The sequence below is a fragment of the Felis catus genome, chromosome A3 (genome assembly GCF_018350175.1).
Source record: "Felis catus isolate Fca126 chromosome A3, F.catus_Fca126_mat1.0, whole genome shotgun sequence".
NCBI lineage: Eukaryota > Metazoa > Chordata > Mammalia > Carnivora > Felidae > Felis > Felis catus.
Genome location: NC_058370.1, coordinates 8457123 through 8482003, shown reverse-complemented (window position 1 = coordinate 8482003; position 24881 = coordinate 8457123). Strand labels below are relative to the sequence as shown.

Here is a 24881-nt window from a genome sequence, read left to right as displayed (position 1 = left end):
TCCCGGGGTGAGCCTGACAGGCAGGCGGTCTGACCTCGTGATCACGAGATCAGCCTGCAGTGCCTTCCTGGCTCGAAGTCTTGACTTCACCCCTTACGGAGGCTCTAAACAGAGGTCCCTACTCAACACCCCAACATTGAGACGATGGCGTTTCCATCTTCTCGACGGGGACAGTACACATCAGAAAGTTGTCTGCAAAATTAAATCCAGGAAGTGCACGTGAAGCTCTTAGAACGGTGCCTGACACATAACAAGCACTCGGTTAACACCACTGGTTGCTACTTGAGCTATTATGAGAGCTGTTTATTTCATGGGCCTGAATAATGTGGAATCACCCGCCATGCACATGCCCATTTTTTAGAGATGATATTAATAACCACCTCTTACTATGCCTGACATCGTGCACAGTATTTTTAATATACTCCCCCAGTGAATAGTTATTGAATTATTAAAGAGCTCAGAGTAAGATAACATTGTCCCTATCCTATAGAAGAAGAATGTGAATGACTGAACGGCTTGGCCAAAGTCATAGCACAGGTAAGTAGCCATTTCAATGGGGATGGAGTTGTGGACCGGTAACCGAATACCTAATATGGCTTAGCCAGTAATGATACAGAACCAGTTTGAAAGTAGGAAGTTCTAGGATTGGTTCTATGGCTCCACAATGTCTTTAAAAACATGGGTTCCTTCTATCCTTTGGCTTTCCCATCTTTGGCATGCTGGATTTTCACCCTTTTACTTGTTACCTCATGGATATATATAAGTAGCTGCCACAGTTCCAGGCATGGCATCCTCAACCCAATGTCCTAAAAAATGGAGGAAGTTCCCAGCAAAAGCTTTCCTCCAAACGAACGTCTGTATTTTGATTCCCTACCTTAGCATACATTGCACTGGCCATGTAGTTGTCACATCCTTACCCCTAGACAAATTGTTGTTGAAAAAAAAAATGGGAGTACTGTTTTAGACTAATAATGATCAAATACTTTGTGGGTATGGTAGTTGCCAACCTTGCCTGAGATCATGGGGAAAAGGGTGGAGAAATGGGAAATAACCCTGAGGTCGGTAATGACCAGAGTCTGACTCATTGAATCTGGGTTCAGAATTATTCTGTCTCTGAAGCAGCGAGTTCCTTTTTTTGTATGTAAGGGCCTGGAGGGAAAATTACATAATAAAATAATCAGACTGCATGGTAACCTCATCAATCAACCTCTCGATTGCCAATGGTCTTCTTGCTGGGCCTTTACAAATGGTAAGTGGTGTCAACTCATAAATCCTAGGCCAGAGTCCATTCTTCAAAACATAACTATTTCGGTAGGTGAAAAAAAAAAAAAGGCTGATGTGGGCGATACTTCTAGAGAGTCCCATTAGCATTGAAGTCAGGCCAAGAAATTGGCTTTCAGCAGCCAAGGAAAATTCACCGATTTCCAGTGTGGAAATCCAGAAGGATTTGAGCTGAGTGAGGAGCTAATTTGCATATACAGACATAGAATTTGATTTTTGTCCGGATAGTTTTCCGATCTCCTTCCAGCCAAGGCTTTGGAAGAAGTCGCTCCTTCTTTAGAATATATAACTGCATCTGCACATTTTAATTTGGGGCATGATGGATGCAGTGAAAATCAGATGTGTGCTATACTCCAGCGTGGATTGGCTTGGCTTCATTAGGGGATATTATACTTTGCCTGAAGATGGCTAGTGCATTTAAGACAGAGAATACACATTTCAGCAAGTTTCCACTTTTTGCCTCAAAGATTATACCATCCTCACTCTTGGCATTTGGATTATACAGTTTTCACTAGAACTGCGAGTTCTGGAGACTGATTTACAGCAAAACAGATTTCTTCCACCTAAACTTCACCCATAATACAAAAATATTGATATTAACAGTTTTTACTTTAGAATCTCTTTAAGATGCTGTCTGATTTAATTTATAACACGATTATTTGATTACCAAGACTGGGCGAAGATTTTATTTTTCAACCCAGGAACTATTCTCCTTCGTTCTCTTCATGGAACCCCCATTTTGCTTTGGGGGAACAATACACCCTAACTGTAAGACTGCATAACTGGGTCGAAGTTGCTTGAGCAGATCTAAGCCAATCCACATGGTCTAGCTCATTGGCCATATGAGTTTAGGGATGGGAACATGTGGCAGAATGCATTGTTTTCCCAATTTTTCACTCTGGCTTCCTGTACAGCGCTTATAGATCTGTGCCCATTGTTGTGTGACGTGCTTTGGCAAATGCACCGTGAGCAGATGTGATGGAAAGCCGGACTGAGCGGAAGGTCTCAGAGCCCTTGCGTGGCTCACCCCCGGCACTGTCTTCCCTTGGTCACTACAATTGCACATCCTTGTTGAAGGGGCTGTTTTTCTCAGTCTAGATCTCAGCAGGAAGAAGCCACATGGATCAGCCACAGAGAACCCACAGCTGCCACATAGCCTGAATGAGGAAAACAAGAATCCTTGCTACTGAAAGCCACTGCAGGGTGGGGCTTCGATTTTGCCCCCAAATCTGGCCAAAGCTGATTAATAGAGCACGTGAATCCGTGTAGGTCCATGAAGGAGAACAGATTCGAGGACAGGCAGAGTTTGTACCGGACCAATCTCTCCTTTGCTCAGAACTGGGCGACGTGACATCGGAAGGTGGAAATGTAGGCAGGCCAGGAAGGCTGAGCCACAGGAAAGCCCCGAATCAAGACTCATTTAAAACCAATTCTGCTTCCCAGTGATGAGTGCCAATAAATTCCTTTTTAAAGACAAATCCAGATTGGGTTGGGTTTTCTTTCACTTGCAACCATGAGGTTACTTCCTAAGAGAGGTAAAAAACAGAAGTACCTATTTCCTTGATGGTATAGGTCATTGGGAGGGAAAGATTTTTCCCCCCATTAGCTAGCACATTAATTGAGTTAAGCAAGGGCCAAAATATTCTCAGATGACAGAGGAATGATTCTTTAGTTTCTGCAGCAGATTTTATTTCTGATAGGACCCGAAGCACATTCTAGGAAAAGCGCTAAACTTTCACAGGTTTTTAAAAAAGCAAAACAAAACAAAAACGAACCATATTCTAGCCAGACGTCGCTAGATAGGACTCTTATAGTATGGTTAATCACACTTAATAGTTCTGTTTTGAACTGTACGTTGTTTTGATTAATGCCATCTCTCTTATTTGGGAGGAGGAAATTAAACTAATTATTTCATGCATGCCTTCACTCGACGTGGGCACTTAAGGATGTGTAATTGCTCGAGGAAATACAATCTCTGATCACTGGGAGCACTCACTCTACGCTGCCATCGAAGCTGGGAGGCAGCCACAGGTGATATGCACATGAATGAGTGTGGTTGTATTCTAATAAAACTTTATTCATAAACGGTAAAATGTGAAGTTGGTGAAATTTTTATGCACCACCCCCCCACAAATATTATTCTTTCAGTTATTTCAATGATTCAAAATGTAAAAACCCGGGCGCCTGGGTGGCTCAGTCGGTTAAGCGTCCAACTTCGGCTCAGGTCATGATCTCGTGGTTTGTGAGTTCGAGCCCCGCGTCGGGCTCTGTGCTGACAGCTCGGAGCCTGGACCCTGCTTCGGATTCTGTGTCTCCTTCTCTCTCTGCCCCTCCCCTGCTCTTGTTCGGTCTCTCTCTGTCTCTCAATAATAAAGAAACGTTAAAAAAAAAATTCCAAATGTAAAAACCAATTTTAGCTTGTGGGCCCTACGGCGATGGGCTGGAATTGGCTTGTGAGCTGCTGTTTGCTGACCCCTGAATTACTGAATGCTTTCTGTGTTTTGGGCACTGAAACATGCACGTTAAATGCATTGTTTGCTTAATTCTTGCAAGAACCCTAAGGGGTGGGTAATATCATTGTGGGCATTTAAGAGATGAGTAAACTAAGGTCCAAGAGGGGGCAGAGTCTGGGGATAAAGGGCCCAAGACCCACTGCTTTTAGCCCATCCCTCCAACTAACAGGCAGACAAAGAAATGCTGGAGCTTAAAAACAGAAATGTTCTTTTGAGGGCTAAGTAACCTAAAGCCATTTTGATAATGCATCTTCATTTTCTTGAGAAAATATTTTGCTCTCTTTGATACCTTCATCAGCTTTTCTGTTCTCTTTTGGCATCAGTGATTTGACTCTAGTTTACGTTTATATTTCTGTTCTGAATTTCACATTAGAAAAGGAAATACTTCCTCTTTGTCAGAGGTCAACCCTGCGTTGATGCGGGGTTCCTCGAACAGGTAATGGCACACAAACAACCAAAAAGAAGTTTCTCTCCAACAAACTCAGAACCTCAATGCTAACTGATGCCCCAGGGTTAACCTGCAGCTTTTAAATGTCAAGTTCATGGAGGAAAAGACTCGCACTGTTCCTCCTCACAGGTTGCTGAAATAGAGGCTTTGGCTCCGTAGAAAATAGCTGGTAAATTCATGAGAATTTTTTGGAATTATGAAAGATCTGGGCTTTGCTGAGCTCGTAAGTTTGACTCATAAGAGAAGGGGAAGAAAGAAAGAAAGAAAGAAAGAAGAAAGGAAGAAAGAAGAAAGGAAGAAAGAAAGAGAAGGAAGGAAAAAAAGAAGGAAGGAAGAAAGGAGAGGTGGGGGAGGGAGGAAGGGAGGGAGGGAGGGAGGGAGGGAGGAAGGAAGGAAGAGGGAGGGGGGAGGGAAAGAAAAACAATTACAATAACAAAAAAGCAGATTTGAAAGACCTTTCTCCTAGCAAGAATTGTAACAAACATTCTGATTTCCATCCCACATCACAGACAACATTTCTGGAACAGACTTGGATTTTCAACATCAGTTCAATGCCAGCAATTAAATAAAAATGAAAACACAAGCTCTCTCCAAGGCTAGCAAACAAGAGACACCTAGAAAGAGCCAAACATATTTTGCTTTGGCAAAACGATAATGATCAGTTTCTATCTTAAGGAGCTGTGAACTTGCTTATCCCCACTTGTAAAATTTTCCAAGACTGTACTCCATTCAGAGCAGAAAGCTGCTGACTCATGAGGTCAATTGATTAATCTCCCTGGAAGATGTTTTTGGAAAACTGCACTTTTGCGGTGCCTCTGTGGAGCCATCCCCTTTAGACGTGAACGCACAGTCTGGAGGGTTTGGACAGTGAGGTCCAGCCTATGTCTCCCAGGTGTAGACCCAAGGAGTCGGTTCTCCCGCCCAAGAACAACAGTCCTCTCATGCTTGACGCACCTATCTGTCCTGGGTACCGCCCACAGTTAGTAGAGAATCTGGGTTGCCATGGAAACAGAGACCGATCAAGGTAGAAGAAGCCCAGGGGGCAGCATCATTGCCCCTTCAGGAAGTGGAAGGATGGTCTTAAGTGTGATAGACTCTTTCAGCCCCTGGATGATGACAAATTATAAAAACGCATGCTCTGACTTTGTGATTTCGTTTGTGCTGATTTCATAGGCATTGCAAATATTCACCCAATGTTATTCCCCACTGGTCCCTAATCACATGAAAGGCTGAAAGAGTCTACGGCAGATGGGAGACACTTGGGGCAACGCAAGAACACAGGACCCCGGAGCTGAAATGCCCAATGGTCCAGCATGCGGAAGATGAGAATGAAATGGTTCTGCCGTTTAACGCATAACTTACATTCTCCTCTGCACCTGCGGGGACCGAATCCTCTTTAACTGACTAAAGGGAAGATAAAAACAAAAGTAAGAGTCAGAATGTTACCAAAAAATGGAGAGTTCTTTGGGCCAATAGCCCTCTGGTGCCATTCTTGGACACTGAATTGCTTACGCACACCTGGTTCCAAAGAGAACTTGAGAGAGACTTACGCGGGATCACACGGTACAGCAAGATGATAAATAGTTATGTATTTGAAAATGCAACGAAGGGAAAATAAACACCCAGACGCGGCCCGGACACGAATGGAGTGGGGGAGAAGCGTTGCTACAGAAAACACAGACCACAGCCTCGGCTGTGGGTCAGCGACACGTCTGCCTTAGCATTTTCTGCTTGTTGATGAAAACCACACAAGGCACAGTCGCTGTCAGGTAAAAACAAATGAGCCGCTCAGGAAAATTCTGGCAGTTGCGTCCAGAGACATCCATCCCATGGCACACATAGAGCAAACAGGTGGTGAGGTAACGAGCAGGGTCTTTGGCCTTATCCTGACCGTAGCGCAGTGGCCAGCATCGGTAGCTGCTTCAGCCCTCAACATAGGCCGGTGGCATCGTGCCAAAGTTGAATCCGGCTAGAACCCTTCTCTGGAGGCCCAGAAGGCTGGGGTCTAACACACCCAACTTCAGACACTATTCCTCCCTACAGTAATTCTGTCATACACAGACTACCTCAAGGAGGGGAGCGATTGCCCCAGTGCTGTCAAAGGTCGAGGCCACCATTACATGACGACCGTTTGCGAAGCTTCAACTTTGGAGACGATCTTTGCAGTTGTTCTTAAATTTGGCAGGGAGGGGTTGTGGCGGGGTGATGTTCGCAGACCGCTTTGAGACCCGCTTGGCAGATCTGGACTCTCTTTCCAGAAAAATAAACACGAACCAAATATTTTGCCCATCATTTTAGGGTGTTCATAGCTGGATGCCAGGCTAAGAACTCTTCCCTATGTTCATTTTGTTCTAAGTCCTGTGCTTATTTTTACCTTTAAATTATGCAGGGGTGGGGGGGGGGAGAAAGGAATCGACCTTCCCAAATACGTCTCCCTGTGCCGTAGACATGGATCGTACACCTGGATCTACCTTGTATGTGCAGGGGCTCTGTACACACCATCGCACTGAAAGTGGCCCCAAGCGGTCAGGAGGGTGATCGTCATTTACGTAGACACAAATGGAGACACAGGGAGGCGAAGTCACTTGTTCAAGGTGGTACAGCTAGGGAGCGGTCGAAGTGGTTCCAAGAGCCAAGTTCCAGGACCCTCAGACCTCAAGGGTCTGAGTCACACTTTGTAGTAGCTGTGTGAGCTTCCTTCTCCACGCCCAGATTTGCTTTCTCTCTAGATGACATGTTCAGCTTGGGCCACATTTATCAACAGTAGCTCTACGGAACCCATTCTGTGAGCCGAGCCTGGATCTCACATGTAAGGTGTACCTGCACCAGCGCTCAACACACAATGACAACTGGAGGCTTCAGGCGGTGTCCCCCTTTCCTCCTCACGTTTCCCACCGAGCAGAAAGCCCACGGGCAGAGCAACCAGCAGCACCAAATTGCAATTCGCTCTTTCCCACGGCCAGGGGGTCCGGTGTGATAGATGGAAGACGAGAACAAAAACTGGACGGTGCTGCTGATGCAACGGCTCACTTCAAAGCAGACGAGAGGGGCTCTTTCGGCGCAAGTCCCATTTCTGCAGGCCGGGAGGTGCTCGTTGGGTTCCCAAGCTCTCCGGTGAGAAGAACACAAGAGGGTGTGGGGCTAATCGGGAGCCACATGGAGCGCAGGACTCCCATTCAAATCTCAAACTAGAAACTTCTCATCTCCTTCAATGAACTGGGCATCTGGCTCTTATCCGCTGAGCCTACGGACTGTCCAGCCTCCTTCACCATCCCAACCAAAACCCACTTTGAAACTAAAGGATCCTGCTTGGGCATTTATATTGCTGAGAACGAGGGCCTAAACAGCTCCTGAACTCATCAGTATAAACTCGCACAGCAAAGGATCCCGTCCTTTGAAGAGCACATTCGTGAAAGGATGTTTCTTTAAAATCCGTCACATGGTAGCACTTAAGCCAACAGACATCCCGTGGCTAGCAGGTCTTCTGGAAGCATCATTTTGATCATGTGACAGCTGTTCTGAGTTCACTGGTTTCACAGTGGCCCTAAGACCTTTCCTCAAGCTTAGACGTTTCGGCCCGCCTTTCAAGTGCTTCCATAATTGTCCGGCCATATGCCAGACTCTCTTAACCAGGATTCCCGTGGGTTCTGGGATCAAATGCAGGCATCTGTGTTTGAAGCAGATAACTCAGAGGATCCAGAGGATTTTCAGAGTCCTCTCAGTCTGTTTTGACCTACACCGACTGCTCCCTTTTCTAAACACCCACAGCATTTGTAACCTGCACCCCACGCATTAACACCGGAATCCGACCTCATCGTTTCACAACAGGGCCAGTCACTTTGCATTCGTTCTCTGACTCAGTCCTCCCACTAACCACGGAAGGCAGATGCCACGGTCTGTCCCCAGAGCTGAGGAAAGTGCAGCATGGGGGATTCAAGTGACCCGATCACATTCAAACGGCCAGTAACTGTCAGAGCTGGGATTTGATGATGCGTCTCTTTGACTTCAGGGCTGCCATTATTTTTCCCACACCATCGTTCCTCTCCTCCAAAGGAAAGCAGGGAAAGCTGCTCTCTGGGCTAAGAACTCTTCCCTATGTTCATTTTGTTCTAAGTTGTGCTTATTTTTACCTTCACACTATGCAGGAGGAGGGGAGAAAGGAATCGACCTTCCCAAATACGTCTTCTTGCGCCGCGGACACGGACTGTACACCTGCATCTACCTTCAAATACCCATTTGAAGATATTTCAAACGTAGCATTTACTAATGGTGCATGTGCACACACACTTGCGGGTGCAGGCATGTGTATGTGCCTTGTTCCCCCAAATGGACTTTAGGTGTTTCGACAGCAGTACAAATGAGCCTTAGTCTTGTTTTGTGCCTTTTGTTGGCATCAAACGCCACACATGGATGCTTAGATCATCACCAGCAACTGTGCATACCTGAAGAGATGATAAAACTGTTCGTGGAGCCCTTACTATGTCCGAGGGTCTCTCTGGGTACAGCTATTGGACTGTCACAACAACACAGTGAGATGAACACGTCCCTACTTACACAAAGGAAAACAGAGGCTTTCGGTGGTCAAGCAATTTGTCCAAACTTTCTAATTCTGTCTGTTATGCAAGACTTGCCACGTACAAGAAATTTTCAAGATCATCTATTTCCTTTCAGGATCAACCCTTTCCTTCAACAGATGAGGAAAAAGAAACTCAAAGAGGCTGAGTAACTTTTGGGAGGTCACAGAACAAATGGTATACCAAAGACCCCAGAACAATAAAGGGCATAGGTAGTCCAGTCACTGGACTCGAAACAGTTTTTGGCAAATACGACATCATTTGAACTTAATTTTCTCAAAGGTTATTTTTGTTATTTTTGTTTTATAATAAGAATGACTTTCGCAATCAAGCCTATAAATCAAAATAACTTATAATCTCGTATCCACAGCGTGTTAGGGGAGAATTTTATTTCTGATGTTCATATTGTGGACGCACACACTTCAAAGTCAGTTTGTGTAAAAGCTTCTCAGTTACAAGAGGAGAAGAAAGAGAGCTTGGGTTAGCAGAAATATCAAAATTCTCTAGCATTCCTCTTTGTTTCTTTTCCAAAAATTTTTACAACAGTGATTTTATAATCAAGTGCTTTCTAATTTGAAGAAAACAGAGGTCTTCATTTTGTTTTCTACTAAAACATCCATCCCCCCCATGAGATTTTCAGCTACACAAGGGGACCAGTCTGTTCGCTCTATCTTTTCAATGCCTTAGCACCCAGCACTTAGCACAAAAAAACTCAGCACAAAGAAAGAAGCTAAAAATACTCTTGCATGAGTGAATCTCGTCTGTATTTTATGTTCATCTAGAGCTGTCTTCCTGATTAGGTGGAAGAAAGAAAAACAAGATTTACTGGTGACTGGGTTTTAGTGTCTCTTCATTATTTTTATAATCTACTCAAGAAATAAAGCCAGATAATCGAGGAAAAGGAAAAAAACAATGAGACGGACCTATATGAAATCTGATCATTAGGGGGATGAATGTCAACTGGTCCTGTTTTTTCTTCAATGGAAATAGCTTGAGTTTCAAAGAGGAACCAATATATCCCTCAGAGACCCCAAAGATAAGGAAAAATAAAGTATTTGAGGCTCAGTAGCTTAGCAGCTTCTCCAAACTGGAGGGTATAGAAAGAGGAAGTGTGTCCCCTCCTGAACACGCAGGAGATAAATGACATAGGTCAGAAGGACAATTCATTGGCCACTTTTTTTTGAAAGTTTATTCATTTATTTTGAAAGAGAGAGGGCATGTGCATGAGCAGGGGAAGAGCGGAGAGAGAGGGAGGGAGAGAATCCCAAGCAGGCTCTGTGCTGTCAGTGCACAGCCTGACACAGGGCTTGATCCCACAAACCGTGAGATCGTGACCAGAGCTGAGATCAAGAGTCAGAGGCTCAACCGACTGAGCCACCCAGGCCCCTGTCATCGGCCACTTTTGTGCTAGGCGTGGTGTTAGGGGGTTTGCGGGCATTCTTTTTATCTAGTCTTCATTTCTCCGTCTAGGTACCCTTATTATTTGCATTTTACGAGTTTTGAAACTGAGGCTGCTCATCCAGGCTCATCGGACCCAGAGCCAGATCTGTCTGCCGCCAATCAGCGTTCCTCAAACTTCTGCCGCTTGCCAGCCTCCTGCATGGTCTTGGCCACATTTCGCGTACCGTCTGCGGCAGCCACGGAGTGTGCCGTTTCCCTGCTGGGAGAGCTTCCCACCCACACCTCTTCGGCATCCACGACCGAGTTAATGTTGAGGCCACGCTCCCAGGCAATGACTGAGCACGGCAGGGGACTGGGCCATTCTTGCTCAACATACGACTCCTCGTGGGCAAGCTCTGCTCTGGGATTTCCCGTTGGCTCAGAGCCACCCTGAGTCTATGGCTTTTCTGACCTTCTCCGCCTTCCTTCCCTGTCTCTCTTCTCCCGTGTCAGACCCTCACTGTGGTGTGAAGTCTCTCTCTACCTACTCCTATCCCCTGTCCTTTATCCTTCATGCCGCTTGCCTCCAATAAATCTACTGCACATCAATTCTGTCTCAGTGTCGCTCCTTGAAGGATCCAAATTTATGATCAGGTGACAGCTCCTTTTTAATAGGATTGCTTCTTAAGCTAAACATCTACAGTCTCACCTTGAACAACATATATATTAAATCTTGAGTTTAATGTGCTGGCTCAATTTTTCGAATGCACTTTAAATATGTATAATTGTTTAAATAAAAATGTTTGAGTACGGGTTGCCTAAGTCATCTTCCTGGCCACCAAACTGCACATCTGATTCACTCGGGAACTGTTCCCTGCCTTGTATTGGTGATAAAAGCTTTTTTAAAAGTAAGTAATTGGCGGTTGGGAAGGAAGGAGACCAGAACAGGATGCCAAATGACATCACCCAAAGTTTTCCCTAAGTATTAGAGTTTGTGTTTTGGGCAGGACCCAGAAGAAAGATATCTGTGCAACAGAAAACAAACAGGGAAGAGTTCCAGAAATCCAGCTGGATTCTGGACCAAAGAATACAATGAACACCACAGGGGCATCTGTATTAATCACCTGCCTTGTATTGCGTGCCAAGTTTTGCACGTTTTGCGTGGATGTTTTGATGAAATTACTAATTAGATCTTTTTCAGCTCTATGAATTATATTCCACTTTCTCACCCACGGCTTCTTGCTCATCTTTTGGCCACATTTAAAAGAGGCAAGAGTTCTGAACATGTGTGGCAGCTGGGGTTTGCTCAACAACGATGATCAAGGAATAGCTCTCAGACTGACTCAGCCCCACCCACCACACTCCCTTGCACGCCACCTTAATTCTAGAGGGAAAAAGATCGGACGGTGGTGTGAATGCCCCTATCACAGAGCACGCTGTGTGCCCTGCCCTGATGGAGAATGGTGGACACCTTGGTTTTCTAAAAGGAGAGTGAGCCTTAGTGGTTCCTAATGACAGATTATATCTTGCAGGGGAAAGAGGGAGGGGGAGCCCAGAGGTGGTTCAGCTCGCTGGAGTGAGAGTACTCGGAGGAATCCAGGAAGAAGCCAGACTACTAAGCCATTTTAGTAAGAAAATGAAGTCACGAAATACCACAACTGTCTGTCATGAGCCGGAAAAACTCCAAGAATGAAAAAATCTGCTTGTTTATTTCCTTTCCTTTCCCGTGAAACATATGCACATGACACGATAGGCATTTCATTCTTCCCAGGAGTAAATTACAAGTCTTCAACTGAATGGCTAATTGAGTCATTTGGGAGGAGAAAAATAAACTGCGTGCTTTGTGAGCACATGAATTGGCCCAGTTGAAATAGTTTCTCAAGTCTTCCGAGCCCCAAAGTCTCCCCAAGTCTTGAAAATAGAACTTACCTTTTTCCAGAACAGTTTGCTCAGAGGCAGAGAGGTGGGTGCCCCCTTTTCCTTGGGGGTTTCCTTCGCTGTTTCAGAGGATGTAGGATTCTTGGCCGTCCCTCTGGTCTCCTGGGATATAAAGTTAGCTTTGTCTGACTGGACGTCAGGTGACGGGACAGGTGGCTTTTCAGCACCCTACAGAGTAAAAAAAGAAGTAAAAATTAAAGTGATGTCAGGATTCCAAAAGCGAAAGGGCTCTTTTTTTATAAATACAGGCTGGGGTTATGCATGTTAGTTTTCTTTTTCACAATTTTCTGTACGTGCAAATATTCTATGTGAATGTGGATTTGTGTTAAAATTTTGGAAAAAGTCAAGTTATTTTCCTTTTGCAAAAAACTATATTATGTTCTTGTGAGTCATTAGGGAGCAGGGTGCTCGTAGGAGGCACTTTGCTGTTAGAATGTTGTTAGTTCATATCGAGTGGCCTTCAAGTGGTTTTGATCATGTTCCCACCAGTAAAAACATCTTGAAGAGGCACCTCCAATACATCCGTGTTCCTATTATAAACGTATATTATTTCACTCGTCCAAATTAGACATTAAAGGAGGTGTAAGGGACATAAAGAAAGTATAGGTATAAGGGACATAATCTCCAACTTGCAGCTTTTTATTTATTTATTTATTTATTTATTTATTTTAACGTTTTTATTTATTTTTGGGACAGAGAGAGACAGAGCATGAACGGGGGAGGGGCAGAGAGAGAGGGAGACACAGAATCGGAAACAGGCTCCAGGCTCCGAGCCATCAGCCCAGAGCCCGACGCGGGGCTCGAACCCACGGACCGCGAGATCGTGACCTGGCTGAAGTCGGACGCTTAACCGCCTGCGCCACCCAGGCGCCCCCCCAACTTGCAGCTTTTAATAAAACTTAACTTTTACGAAAAGGTACCTGTGCCAGGCACTGCTCTAAGGGATTGCATGTACTAACAATAGCTCTACGAGGAAGGAACTAATTACTATGTTCACTTTACAGTGAAGGAAATGTTGGTCCCAGGTTGTTATAAAAAAAAAACTTCCCTACGACTACACTAATAAGGGGGCAGAGTTGACATCAAAATCCAGGGAGTCTGATAGCCACACCCAAACTCTTACCAGCTCCCCTATGATACCCTGCCTCTAATGAACTAAGGTCTCCCCACTCCCTGTGCTATCGTATGCAGCCAGGGAGAAAATGTCTAAAAAAAGCTTCGTGGCCAGAAGGTGAGAATGACAAAAAAATTGAGAAACACATCTACACCCATCAGTTTCATTGGGAAACTGATGGGTACTCCTCTTCTCTTTACCCTGGGAAAGTACCCAGAGACCCTTGAAAAAAACATCGCAAGAGGATAACTCTATTATCTACATAGAATAATATAACTGTAGTATATTTGTGTAATTGTTCGTTGAATAGGCACCTCCCTGGCCAGACCATGGGCTCTGAGGGTAAGAGCCATCGCTTTGGTCAGCATTATACCCCTAGCTCCCATCAGGCCCCGTGTCTGGCATAAGATAGGCATTAAATAAATAAGCTAAATAATTGTCTAGAAAGGACTGGAGAGCAACGCCTACACGGGATCCTGTTATGTTGTGTTTCTACCCACCCTGCCCCTCCTTACTGGGCTCTGGGGTCATAGGCTACCAGTAGTCTTCTCTCCTTGCCCACCCATCTCCTCACTTCCCAACGAAGTGCCCCAGATGGTGTTCTGCCAGCATAAACTCTGTGTTTTTTGGAGTCAGTCTCCCGGATGGATTCAGATATGCCAAATACGGCAAACACTCTCAGTAATGAGAATATAAGATACCCTGTCCATTTGCATTTCAGATCAACAAAGAAAAATTCTGAGGCATCAGAACGTAGGTCCCCGGGACATATCTATCTTTATACTAAAACATTATTGGCTGTTTATCTGAAATTTGAATTTGGCGGAGTATCTGTAGGTTATCTGGCAGCCCCGCGTATGAAATTCTAACGTTAGATTTGGAGATTGCATTTCAGATGACCTTACCTTCTTCCCTAATACGTCTTCACATCTGGGTGTGGGAGAGGAGAGGGGTTAGTAAGATATAAACATTACACTGAAGTGGAAAACAAGGACCGTATGGCAGAGCTTATGAATTAAATGAGCCAGCTACTAAAATTTTAGCTGCCCTGCAGAGAGGGCGGGCATCAGGAAAACCTGAGTGGGGAGAGGAGCATTCCTGGGCATGGCAAAAAAAGTCCTAAAACAATGCTTTGCTTTGTGTGCATGTTGTCATGTTCAGTGTTAGAAGAACATGTGAAAAAGTTTGATTCCGAAGCATAGCATGTGACGAAGCCAAGAGAAAAAGATCCTGATTCAGCAAAGCAAAGCTGACGCTCTTATTATTTATAACAATAGGCTTATTTCACTTATTAACTCCTGGCCTCCCTACTTTTTTAAACCAAGAAAAAAATTTTTTTTAAGAAAATTCTTCTTCTAGAAAGAAAAATTGAGATACAGGGAAGTGAGCCTAGGAGTTGATCACGACTGGTAACCACTGCATTTTTTTTTTTAAATAGCAAAACCAGAAGACGATGTTTAATCCCTGAATTTGCTTGGATTTCCTCTTTTCTGTCCTGGGTTCCAATGAAATTGAGGGTGAGTGGCACAGCTCCTATAATCATGCCACAATCTGGCTGGTTGGTCTTAATGGCCCTGTTTCTCTCTCTGTTTGGATGACAAACGAAGAAAAAGGAGGCAAAAGCCAGTAAGTTCTACCAAACTCCTGCAAAAATGAGAATTGAGAGCATCTGCGAATTGTCTCCTACTTTTACACAAAAAATAGACTGAACATAACTCAAGGCAAAATCTTTCAGTCCTTGTGTTGGCATTACAGAATCCCAGGAAGGGGCACCTCTTCTTGCTAGTATTTCCCAAATCCTATCTTTGCCCGAAATGCAAGGCAGTGGCAGGATGTGAAACCAATGATCGGGGGAGAAACCTTAGGAATACTGAACTTGGGTGGTCCCCTTTGTGTGGAGGAAAGAGATTCTGGAGACATGAAACTTTGCTGTGCATGAAATGAATTTCCTAATGAAACGCAGGCATGAGGGGGAAAGTCATACATTTTGTAAACTTTCAGGGCCCCCTCCTCACAGAAGCTCCGGGTGGGAATTCGGCTGGATGGCTTTGCATAAGGTCTATGACACATTTCGCTAGCGATTACCAAATTGTCTCTCACATAGAGTAGCACCACTTTTTAATCTCCACCCTCCCCCACCCCGTAATTTCTATCACGCCACCCTCTCTGTCTTGACAAAACAAGCCTGTACGGAAATTAAAGTGTGGCTTCATAACACGGTTTGCTTATGCAAATATAGGTGCAGTCAGGAGAGCTTTCTATGGAGCCTTTCTTTGCATACACCATCCTGGGGCCCTAACATCCAGCTGGGGAAGTTTTTTTAACAAGTTCATTCAACCTAGTGGAGAATGGTTGATGTTTTAAACACATGTCCAACGAATGGATAAAGAAGATGTGGTTTATATACAATGGAATACTACTTGGCAATGAGAAAGAATGACATCTGGCCATTGGCAGCAACGTGGATGGGACTGGAGGGTATTATGCTGAGTGAAATAAGTCAGGCAGAGAAAGACAGAGACCGTATGTTTTCACTCCTGTGTGGATCTTGAGAAACATAACAGAAGACCATGGGGGAGGGGAAGGGGGGGAAAGAAGTTACAGAGAGGGAGGGAGGCAAACCATAAGAGACTCTTGAGGACTGAGAACAAACTAAGGGTAGATGGGGGGTGGGGGAGAGGGGAAAGTGGGTGATGGGCAGGGAGGAGGGCACTTGTTGGGATGAGCACTGGGTGTTGTATGGAGACGAATTTGACAGTAAATTATATTTAAAAAAATAAAATAGATAGATAGATAGATAGATAAATAAATAAATAAATAAATAAATAAATAAATAAATAAAATAAACAATGTCCAAGCATGCTGGCCCAATTCAGGGCTCTTAACTGGTGGTTTCAGACGAACACTGGTCTCTTCCTAGAACTTGAGAGTGAAATCTTCACAACTAATTCTATGTTGTCCTCACTTTCCAAGGACATGGAGATAGAAATTGCTCTGCCTTCATTCATTGTTTCGTTCTGTCTGGGCTTTTATTTGGGCTCAGGATGAGCTTAGTTGACACTGAAAATGGAGGGAACAGGCCACAGAAAGATAACGTTATTTTCTTGAGGTTAGAAGAGTATTTCCCAAAGCGTAGGAAGCATACCATCGGTGGCATCACAGGTAATTTCAGATTGCGCAGAGACGTAACGCTTAATAACATGAAAATGGCAAAAATACTTTTCTTTTTTCAACTCGCATTTCATCTTCCTGAGAACATTCGGGGAAAAGATCAGTCTGGTGCCAGTATATCTTTAACATTTTTCTATTGCTGGCAAATTGCATTTTAATGGAGCTAGAAAGGCATTGGACTCGGAGCTTAACACAAACAAGGTAGCTAGAAGGTCGTTATTTTTTAATTAGCCATATTAATGGTTACCTCTTTGTGAAAAATGACTCCAGTTTTCCATGTATGATGTAATAAAAGTTTTCTTTAAAGATACCTTTAAATAGGAATTGAGTCCATTTTAATGAAAAAGATCAACTGAACCGTGCTAAATCTGACAAAAATGATTACGATAGTATGCGTACTTCCGACGTTTGGGAAACACGGAGTTAGAAGGATCATTCCAGAACCCTGGTCCACACTAGGAAGAAACGAGCCAGATGTTTATGTATAACGATGGAGATTTAAAATAATCATTGAAATTTGATTCACAAAATCTTTAGTGCCCTCTAATGATCCCAATCATACAAGGCTGTCTTCCCTGAAGCAGGGCTGAGGGGACATAGGACATGGGACAGCCACCTGTACCATGTGGTGAAGACCAGGGTTCTTTTTTTTTTTTTTTTCTGTGTCATTTAACAAGATACAGACCTTATGCCTAAAGAATTTCCTAAAGGCGAATCCTAGCCTGGGGCTATGCAGGGGCTTTTTCTTGGTGGCTTTAGCTTGGATCTCACAGATCTTCTGCCCAGCTTGTCCATCACAGACACTTTCTGCTTTGGATGCCTTTTGGGCAACAGCGGTCACAGCTTAGAACTTTGTTTTTAGACAAAATCCATTTTTTCCCCATTGTTTTTAAGTGCATTGAAGCGCTTTGACAATTAACTGCCGAGACAGCACCCCCCATCCCCAAACCACAACATTCCCATCACGTGAATGACTCTCTTTTCTTAAACGCTCAGAGACAATGTGCTGCACAGTATATTCACAGTCCATTTCAAGCACACCTTAATTTTCATCAGGGCGACCTACTTAAATGACCCAGATTAACACGACTTGCTAAAGACAAGGACCGGACATTTAAGCTCCGTCTATATGATATAAAATATTCAGATTTAAAAAAGATACACAGCCCCTACTTGACAGTTTTAAATATCTAAATGCTATTGTCACATGGGAAGGAAAAAAATACCTGAAGACACACAATTTATTTTTGCATCCGGAGTCAAGGCAAACACTGCCTTGAGCGGCTTCCTTTCTCCAAACGATCTTTTATTCAGTATTAGAAACCTCAGGGAAGCAGTATCATCCATAAACATTTCAGTTGACTTCTAGACGAGCAGATCTCTCTGGCAAAAAAAGTGTCTACTGTGTGCCAGTCCACAGAGCCAGAGTGGGGGTGGGGTGGGGGGAGATTGGAACTGAAATAACCCAGCGACAACCATTCAGAATTGTTGACTCGAGTTACAAACGGCGGGGGATTTTGTGTGGGGCGTGTAGTGTGCTAAAAACCGTCTGGGCCAGATGGGAAGATGGACAAATGGTGTAGATGTTTCAAATGCAAGGATCCAAGAACTTCAGTAGAAAGGATGTTAAAAAGGCAGGTTTGTATAAAGGGATCTGTTTGTATCATAGACAACCTACATTCACAAAACTCTTCTTTTGAGACTCGGTTCTACTAGCAGTGACCTTGACCTCTCTGGGCAGGGTAGTGAGATTTTATCAGCTATGTACGTGCAGTTGGGACCACATTCTGCGGGGGGAAGAGTCTTGGTGTATGAGCAGCGGAAGAGAATGAGCGCCATCAGGTCACTTGAGAAGCCACGCAATTCGCCCACATACCCCACTGTTTTTAGCCTATTGTGCTGACTATGTGACTTTAAACAATGCAAGACACAGAATCAAAAGAGAAACATTTGGGCGCAACTATTCATTGAACTTGACCCTAGCTGACTTGCAGCAAACGACTAATTTTAAAGGTAATGCATGTAGGTGCCTCATATATATATATATTTTTTCTGACATGAGAAGAACATTCTGGAAGGACCAATCAATACAATACAAATGTAATAGTGGTGGTTCAATACGTCCTGCAGCAATTATGGAAATCATGATCACCTACATTTGAATAGAATTCCGTGGTTTACCAGGCATTGTCATATTTTCATTCAATGCTGGGGGATGGGGGGAGATGGAATTTTTGTTGTCCTGATTTGACAGATGTTGAAATTTGGATTCACATAGGTTAGGATCACATCATACAGCTACCACATAGCAGGCCCGGAGCTCAAACGCAGGTCTTGAGATAAATTCCAGGATCCTTTTCACAACCTGGCCCCTTCGAAAATTGGTAACAGATGTATCGGGCTGGCCACGCCATTTATTTGGTCCCAGTGTCTTTCAAAGCAGTTATCAAAAGGAGGACCCAAGACACTTATCTGTCACCAAGTTAAACTTTCCTCCCGATTCCCGTGAAAGTTAAACCATGTGTTCCATTAGGGATAATCAGTTCTGTCAAGTGTAAAGGAAAACATCTCTAGAAAGTAGTTGATCCAAATAAAATTTATTTTGAGGGGAATTGGTTGAATCTCTAGGAAGACGGGAAAAAACTCGGTCTCTCTAGGGCATCCTAACTCTAAACATTCCTTCCTTTGGCAAGTGTCCAATGGTGACTATTTCATTTCACCAAACAACTGCCTTTGTGGTGATTTATTCTTTTCAAATTACATGAAAGACACAGAATGTATTTTTTAGAAACCGGAAATATGGCAGCTTACTTCTACTTCCGACTGGGTCTCATTTCTTTCTCATTTCCAGTGGCTTCTCCATACTCTGTACCCTATTCCTATATTCCTTGGGTCTCTCTATACACAGCTAACAAGACTAACATGATATATGGTTACCGGTATTCAGTTCTTACTTTATATAAGAAACTGGTTACTGTGACATTATATATCCAGAGTTAGCATATATTTCAAGCTTTCCACTAAAATTTTCATTAAAATATCATTGACATGAATGAAATGTTTTAAAGACAGTCTAACAGCACTTTGCAATTACTAAATATGTAGGTGAGTATACATGTGCCTACACACTCATGCACACACACAAAACTCAGGACCCGAAACAGCCGACGCAAACCCAAATCCAACTCTACACCCAAACCCAAGCATCACCCTTCAAACTACCTACCGTATCTTCCGGATCTTTTTTTGTTTCAGCTTTGTTAGGTGAAACCTTAAAATGTAAGAAAACCAAATATTAAAAATCATAGCTAGCTCATTAGGTAGGGTGATTTGATTTCATAGATACATTTTTTCTGTCTTTGTTTTTTTTCTGGGGGGTGGTGGTAAAATTCACTCTGCTGGTAAAGAATGTAATGAGAAGTCCTTTCCAGTAGAAAGGAGTTCTACCAAGTTCAGTAGAAAACCACGGACTTCTGGATAATTTCTAGGTATAGAAAAGCTAAAAAAAATTAATATTTTATAATGAAATGTATCAGATCTTACACATTCACTAAGGGCTTGACCACATTCAAAACTGTCTCCTGGAAGGCCACGGATTTTCCATGAATTCTACCACCAATCCAAAGAAACGCACAACCCTTTGGTGTTTGTGGCACGTTCTGTTGACTTGTTTTACCTTTTGAAGTTAGTCTCGGACTTTGGAAATAACTCGAACACACCTGCAGCTGTCTGTTTGATCATTCATTCATTCATTCAGCCCTCTTTTGCATGTCTGACATGTGACTGTCTGTGGCTTCCTTGAGGAATCAGAGATAAGCAAGCAATACAAGACACAGGTCCTTGCCTCTATGCAGTTAAAGTAGATTTAGATGTAACAAGACAGGGAATTATTTCTATAGTTTTATCTGCCATTTGGGCGGCAAAACTACGTCGATAGGTCCACAACTCAAGGAGCTATTTTCCAACTATGTTTATGATCAATGACCATAAGACATGAAACTACTGTAGAGTTCCATGACAACACAGCTCATGTCACACAGTTTGGGCACCCAACGTTCATATCATGGTCCTCAGCTCTGAGGACAGCGTGATGTGACATGATCCCCTTGCAAGGCACCTCTTGTCCCCATTCTCCAGTGTTCCAGCTGCACCATCATGGCACCCCATTCAATACAATGACATCCAAGTACGTGTTATTCTTAGAATTAACCAAACTTTTGAGCAATGGGATTGAGGAAAGAGGGGGAGGAAAACACTTACCAGAGTTTTAAAGAAGCTCATGATGGAATTACGATTCTCTGTTGTATCTGTTGCCTGGGGGTCCTCCTTTGCAACGTCCAGTTCCTCTGGGTCCCCAGGGACAGAGCACCTCACAGTCGGGATCTCTTGTCCTTCCTTCCCCTTGCTGTCAACTATGTCCTAGGTGTCAAACAGAGTCGTCACAGTTTCCACTTGTTGAATGTGGACTCTCACAGCAATATTTTTGCTTCACACCCCTCTCTCCCTTACCCCCTAATTCCAGCCATACTTCTTCTGCCCACGGGGATGCAGAACAATCGGGAGCTTATGAGAATCACTCTTCCTTCCCCTCCTCTGCTTTCTAACATATTCAGCATTTGCAGTCAGTTGGAGGGACATTGTTTGGAGCCAGAGGGGAACAAACACAGCAGGGCACGTTGCATCTCCGAACAAAACCTCTTTTCTCCCAATTCTACAAAGAGGCTGTGTATGATGCCAATATTTCCCAACTTCGTGGTCACCTAGTCTAACGATCCGTACGTTAGCCCCAGAGACGCCTCCATTTGACTTCCCACGATCTCCACAGTAAGAATCATATCAGCTTTTTAAAAGTACCGTTGTTTTATTTTTTATTTTTTTTAAAGTTTATTTATTTTGAAAGAGAGAGAGATTGAGCGGGAGAGGGTCAGAGAGAGAGAGAGAGAAAGAGAGAGAAGGAGAGAGGGAGAGAGAATCCCAAGCAGGCTCCGCACATTCAGCACAGAGCCCAATGTGGGGATCGAACTCACAAACCATGAGATCGTGACCTGAGCTGAAATCAAGAGTTGGATGTTCATCCGACTGAGCCACTCAGAGGCCCTTAGCCCTGTCCTCCTTTCCCATCTCTACAGCCGTGACCCTAGCCTAAGCCAGGTTACTTCGAACCCATTCATTCTTCAGGCTTGATCTCGAGTTTCCCTCCCCCTCCCCCCACCACTGACATCTCTCTGGGTCTTGCCGGCCACGACATCTGTTTCCTTCTCTGAGTTTCTGTGCCCCGTTCTCCTCTGCACTCACTTTGGACGCAGGTTATGTACGTAAGATTAGCCTAATGCCAGAGGCCAGGCCAGAATAGCTTGCATTAAAAATGGGGCTTTTGTGGGACGGCTATAAAAATACAAAAATACATATTGATGAATATTTTAAAAGGTAATAATAACACACGTATCCTGCAAGGTTTGGCTCAGCCCCGGCACTCTTTCTAAATGGAGAGGTGCTTCTCGTGAAATGTCTCGTAAAGAACTGGAACTTCGTAAAACTAAAAGCAGATAAAAGCTGTGGCCTTGACAAGCTTGTTGGGTTTTCTAGTTAATTCCAGGCAAAAACTGTTTTGCTTTGGAAGAGAGGCTCTTTTGAAAAAAAGAAAAAAAAAGAAACAGGTTTCACGTGAGTTGAATTTTTTTTTATTCTAAGGTATAATGTAGTGATACCAACATTATTTATTCAGTTGATAGGAAGGATGGTTGGAAATGTTGTTTATAGCGGATGAGTGGTAAGATACCTACACGTACGGGGATTTCATGTTAGGTGCTACGCACGCGCACACAGAAAGTTATTGTTTTGGTGTGCTTTAAAAAAATATTATTCCTGGCACCAGACCTTTGGTACTGTGGATATTTTTGCTTAGGTGAAGCTGAGTGAAAAGAGATTAAAAAAAAAAAAAAAAGTTAGTTACCATATAGTGTAGTCTTGGTCTCAGGAGTAGAATCCAGTCACTTATAAACAACACCCAGTGCTCATCCCAACAAGCACCCTCCTTAATGCCCATCCCCCATTTAGCCCATCCCCCACCTCCCCTCCAGCAATCCCCAGTTTGTTCTCTGTATTTGAGAGTCTCTGATGGTCTTCCTCCCTCATTGTTTTTATGTTATTTTTCCTTCCCTTCTGTTATGTGCATCCGCTGTGTTTCTTAAATTCTACAGACGAGCGAAATCATATGGCATTTGTCTTTCTCTGACTAATTTCGCTTAGCGTAATACCCTCTAGCTCCATCCACGTCGTTGCAAATGGCAAGATTTCATTCTTTTTGATTGCCGATTAATACTCCATTGTATATATATATACCACATCTTCTTTATCCATTCATAGTTCCTCTCGAAATAACACCAGCATTCTTCACAGAGCTAGAACAAACAATCCTAAAATTTGTATGAACCGGAAAAGACCCCAAATAACCAAAGTCATGTTGACGAAGAAAACCAAAGCAGGAGGCATCACAATCCCAGACTTCAAGCTGTATTACAAAGCTATAATCATCAAGACAGGACGGTACTGGCACAAAAACACACACATAGATCAGTGGAACAGGATAGAGAACCCAGAAATGGACCCACAAATACACGACCAACTAATCTTCGGCAAAGCAGGAAAGAGTATCCGATGGGGAAAAAAAGATGGTCTGTTCAGCAAACGGTGCTGGGACAACTGGACAGCGACGTGCAGAAGAATAGAGAGAAAATTTTAAATAAAACTTGAAACAAAGAATATTATACCAATAATCCAACAGGTGTTTTGGGCGATGAGCCATTTTGAAAGTGGTACAAGGAATAAATCTAATTGAGAGGTGTCCCACTGGGTCTGACTTACGGTGCTGCCTAGGACAGAGTTATCTCTGTTCACTCATGTGCTACGTGGGGGACCTTGGACTGTGCCCAAGCTTCAGAGAGACCACGGAGGGTTAGCATGGGCTCTGGAGCTGGCAGTCCGGACACTCCCCACTCCACCAGATCTATAGTTGCCTAACCCAGAAAAAATGAGCACAGTCAAGAAAGGACAATGGCACCAACAAGGCAAAAAGACCAGAGCCCTTTTCTCTGTCCTTCCTCCCCGAACTCACACACCTGAGGACAGAGAAGTAAGAGAGAAAATCCTATTCCTTCCAGATTACAAGTCCAAGGTGGCATCAGAGCTTGGCTCCAGGAAAGAAAATGGATATGAGATTAGAGTTCCCGAATGGGACTGGACTTTTGAATCACTGCAAGGTTTGGGATCTATGACAGCATAAGAGTTAGGAAGGAAACTATTTATTGAACGTCTACCGGGTGCCTCAAATGGACACATTCGCTGGGAATACAGCCGTGAGGGAGACACACACAGCCGTGTTCTCAGACAGCTGACATTCCAGCAGGGAGGCAAAGCAAACCCCAACAAAAATACAGAGGGACCAATAAATGAACTTCATGACTCTGGAAGTGAAGACTGCAAGAGAAAACATGAAGAAGATGAAAGAACAGAGGGTGAATTAGTCACTGGGTGAAATCCTCCAAGAAGGTTATGTGGGGGGGGTGGGGGGGCATCTATTCTGCGGTGGGTGGGGGGTGCTGACCTCCAGGTTAGGTCAGCTGCTCTGAGCCCCTCTGGCCCCACAGCCCATGGGCTCCCAGTGCTCCTCACAGTGAGTGAAAGAGTCTGCATCTAGAAGGGTCTGCCAGCTCCCAGATGGGCTCTTCCTGCAGGGAGGAAGAGGCGATGATTCTTCTCCAGGGCTAGACACACAGGGAACACTTACTGAACTCCCTGGAAATAAAACGGAACACAGTGAAGTCAATGAAGGGGAAACGGATTGGTAGAAGGTCAAGTGGTGCTCATGGGCCGAGGTGGTCATCAGGGAAAGCCCGCCATGATGGCTACCCTCTGAGGAAGGCAGCAGATAACCATTTGTACCTCCTTGCCCAGGACAGAGCAGTCTGAATGGAGGAGACACGGCTCAACAGAACTCCAGGGACGGAGGAGTCCTCCAGCTTTGTCCTCGGCCCCATGGCGTCTTCTCCAGACATCTCTGAAGATGCTTCCCTCCGCCTCCCTGATTTCCCCAGGGGCAGCAGTGTCTCAAGTCTTGGACAGCAGCTGAGAGATGAGACCCCGTAGACCCTCCTGCTCAGTGCGAGGAGATGGTTTGTCTGCCAGGGGCTCTTCCCCAGTGACAGCTTTATGGCCTTTCAAATTGAAATCCTCGGCTTGAACTTGAGCCCTTCTCTTGAAATAATTTTTTCTTCTTAGCCTGGCTTTTAAAACAAACATAACTCTGCTTCCAGAAAGATGGAAAATACGATGTTTCCTTATCCTCCCAGTAAGCAAAATGGAAAAACCAATCCCTGCTTTCTCTCTGCCAGGTGGACAGGGGCAGGTAGACCAGCTACAGAATGGAGGAACCATATGGTGGGGAGTTCCCTGGGATTTCTTTT

At 44.1% G+C, this 24881-nt stretch overlaps 1 protein-coding gene across 9 annotated transcripts in view; it reads right to left on the bottom strand.

Annotated features, from left to right (window-relative positions):
* Nucleotides 1–24881, bottom strand: part of BCAS1 (brain enriched myelin associated protein 1) — a 100642-nt gene that overhangs the window by 24316 nt on the left and 51445 nt on the right. For 3 of the 9 annotated variants that reach the window (XM_023251086.2, XM_045053476.1, XM_045053480.1), the window contains exons 5-9: nt 20680–20838; nt 19646–19690; nt 17105–17239; nt 12126–12302; nt 5605–5646 (exon numbers count right to left, since the gene is read on the bottom strand). In XM_023251086.2, the coding sequence (XP_023106854.2) occupies nt 5605–5646; nt 12126–12302; nt 17105–17239; nt 19646–19690; nt 20680–20838 (558 nt within the window). The remainder of the gene's footprint in view (nt 1–5604; nt 5647–12125; nt 12303–17104; nt 17240–19645; nt 19691–20679; nt 20839–24881) is intronic. The other 6 variants (XM_045053477.1, XM_045053478.1, XM_045053482.1 and 3 more) reach the window with 3 other exon arrangements.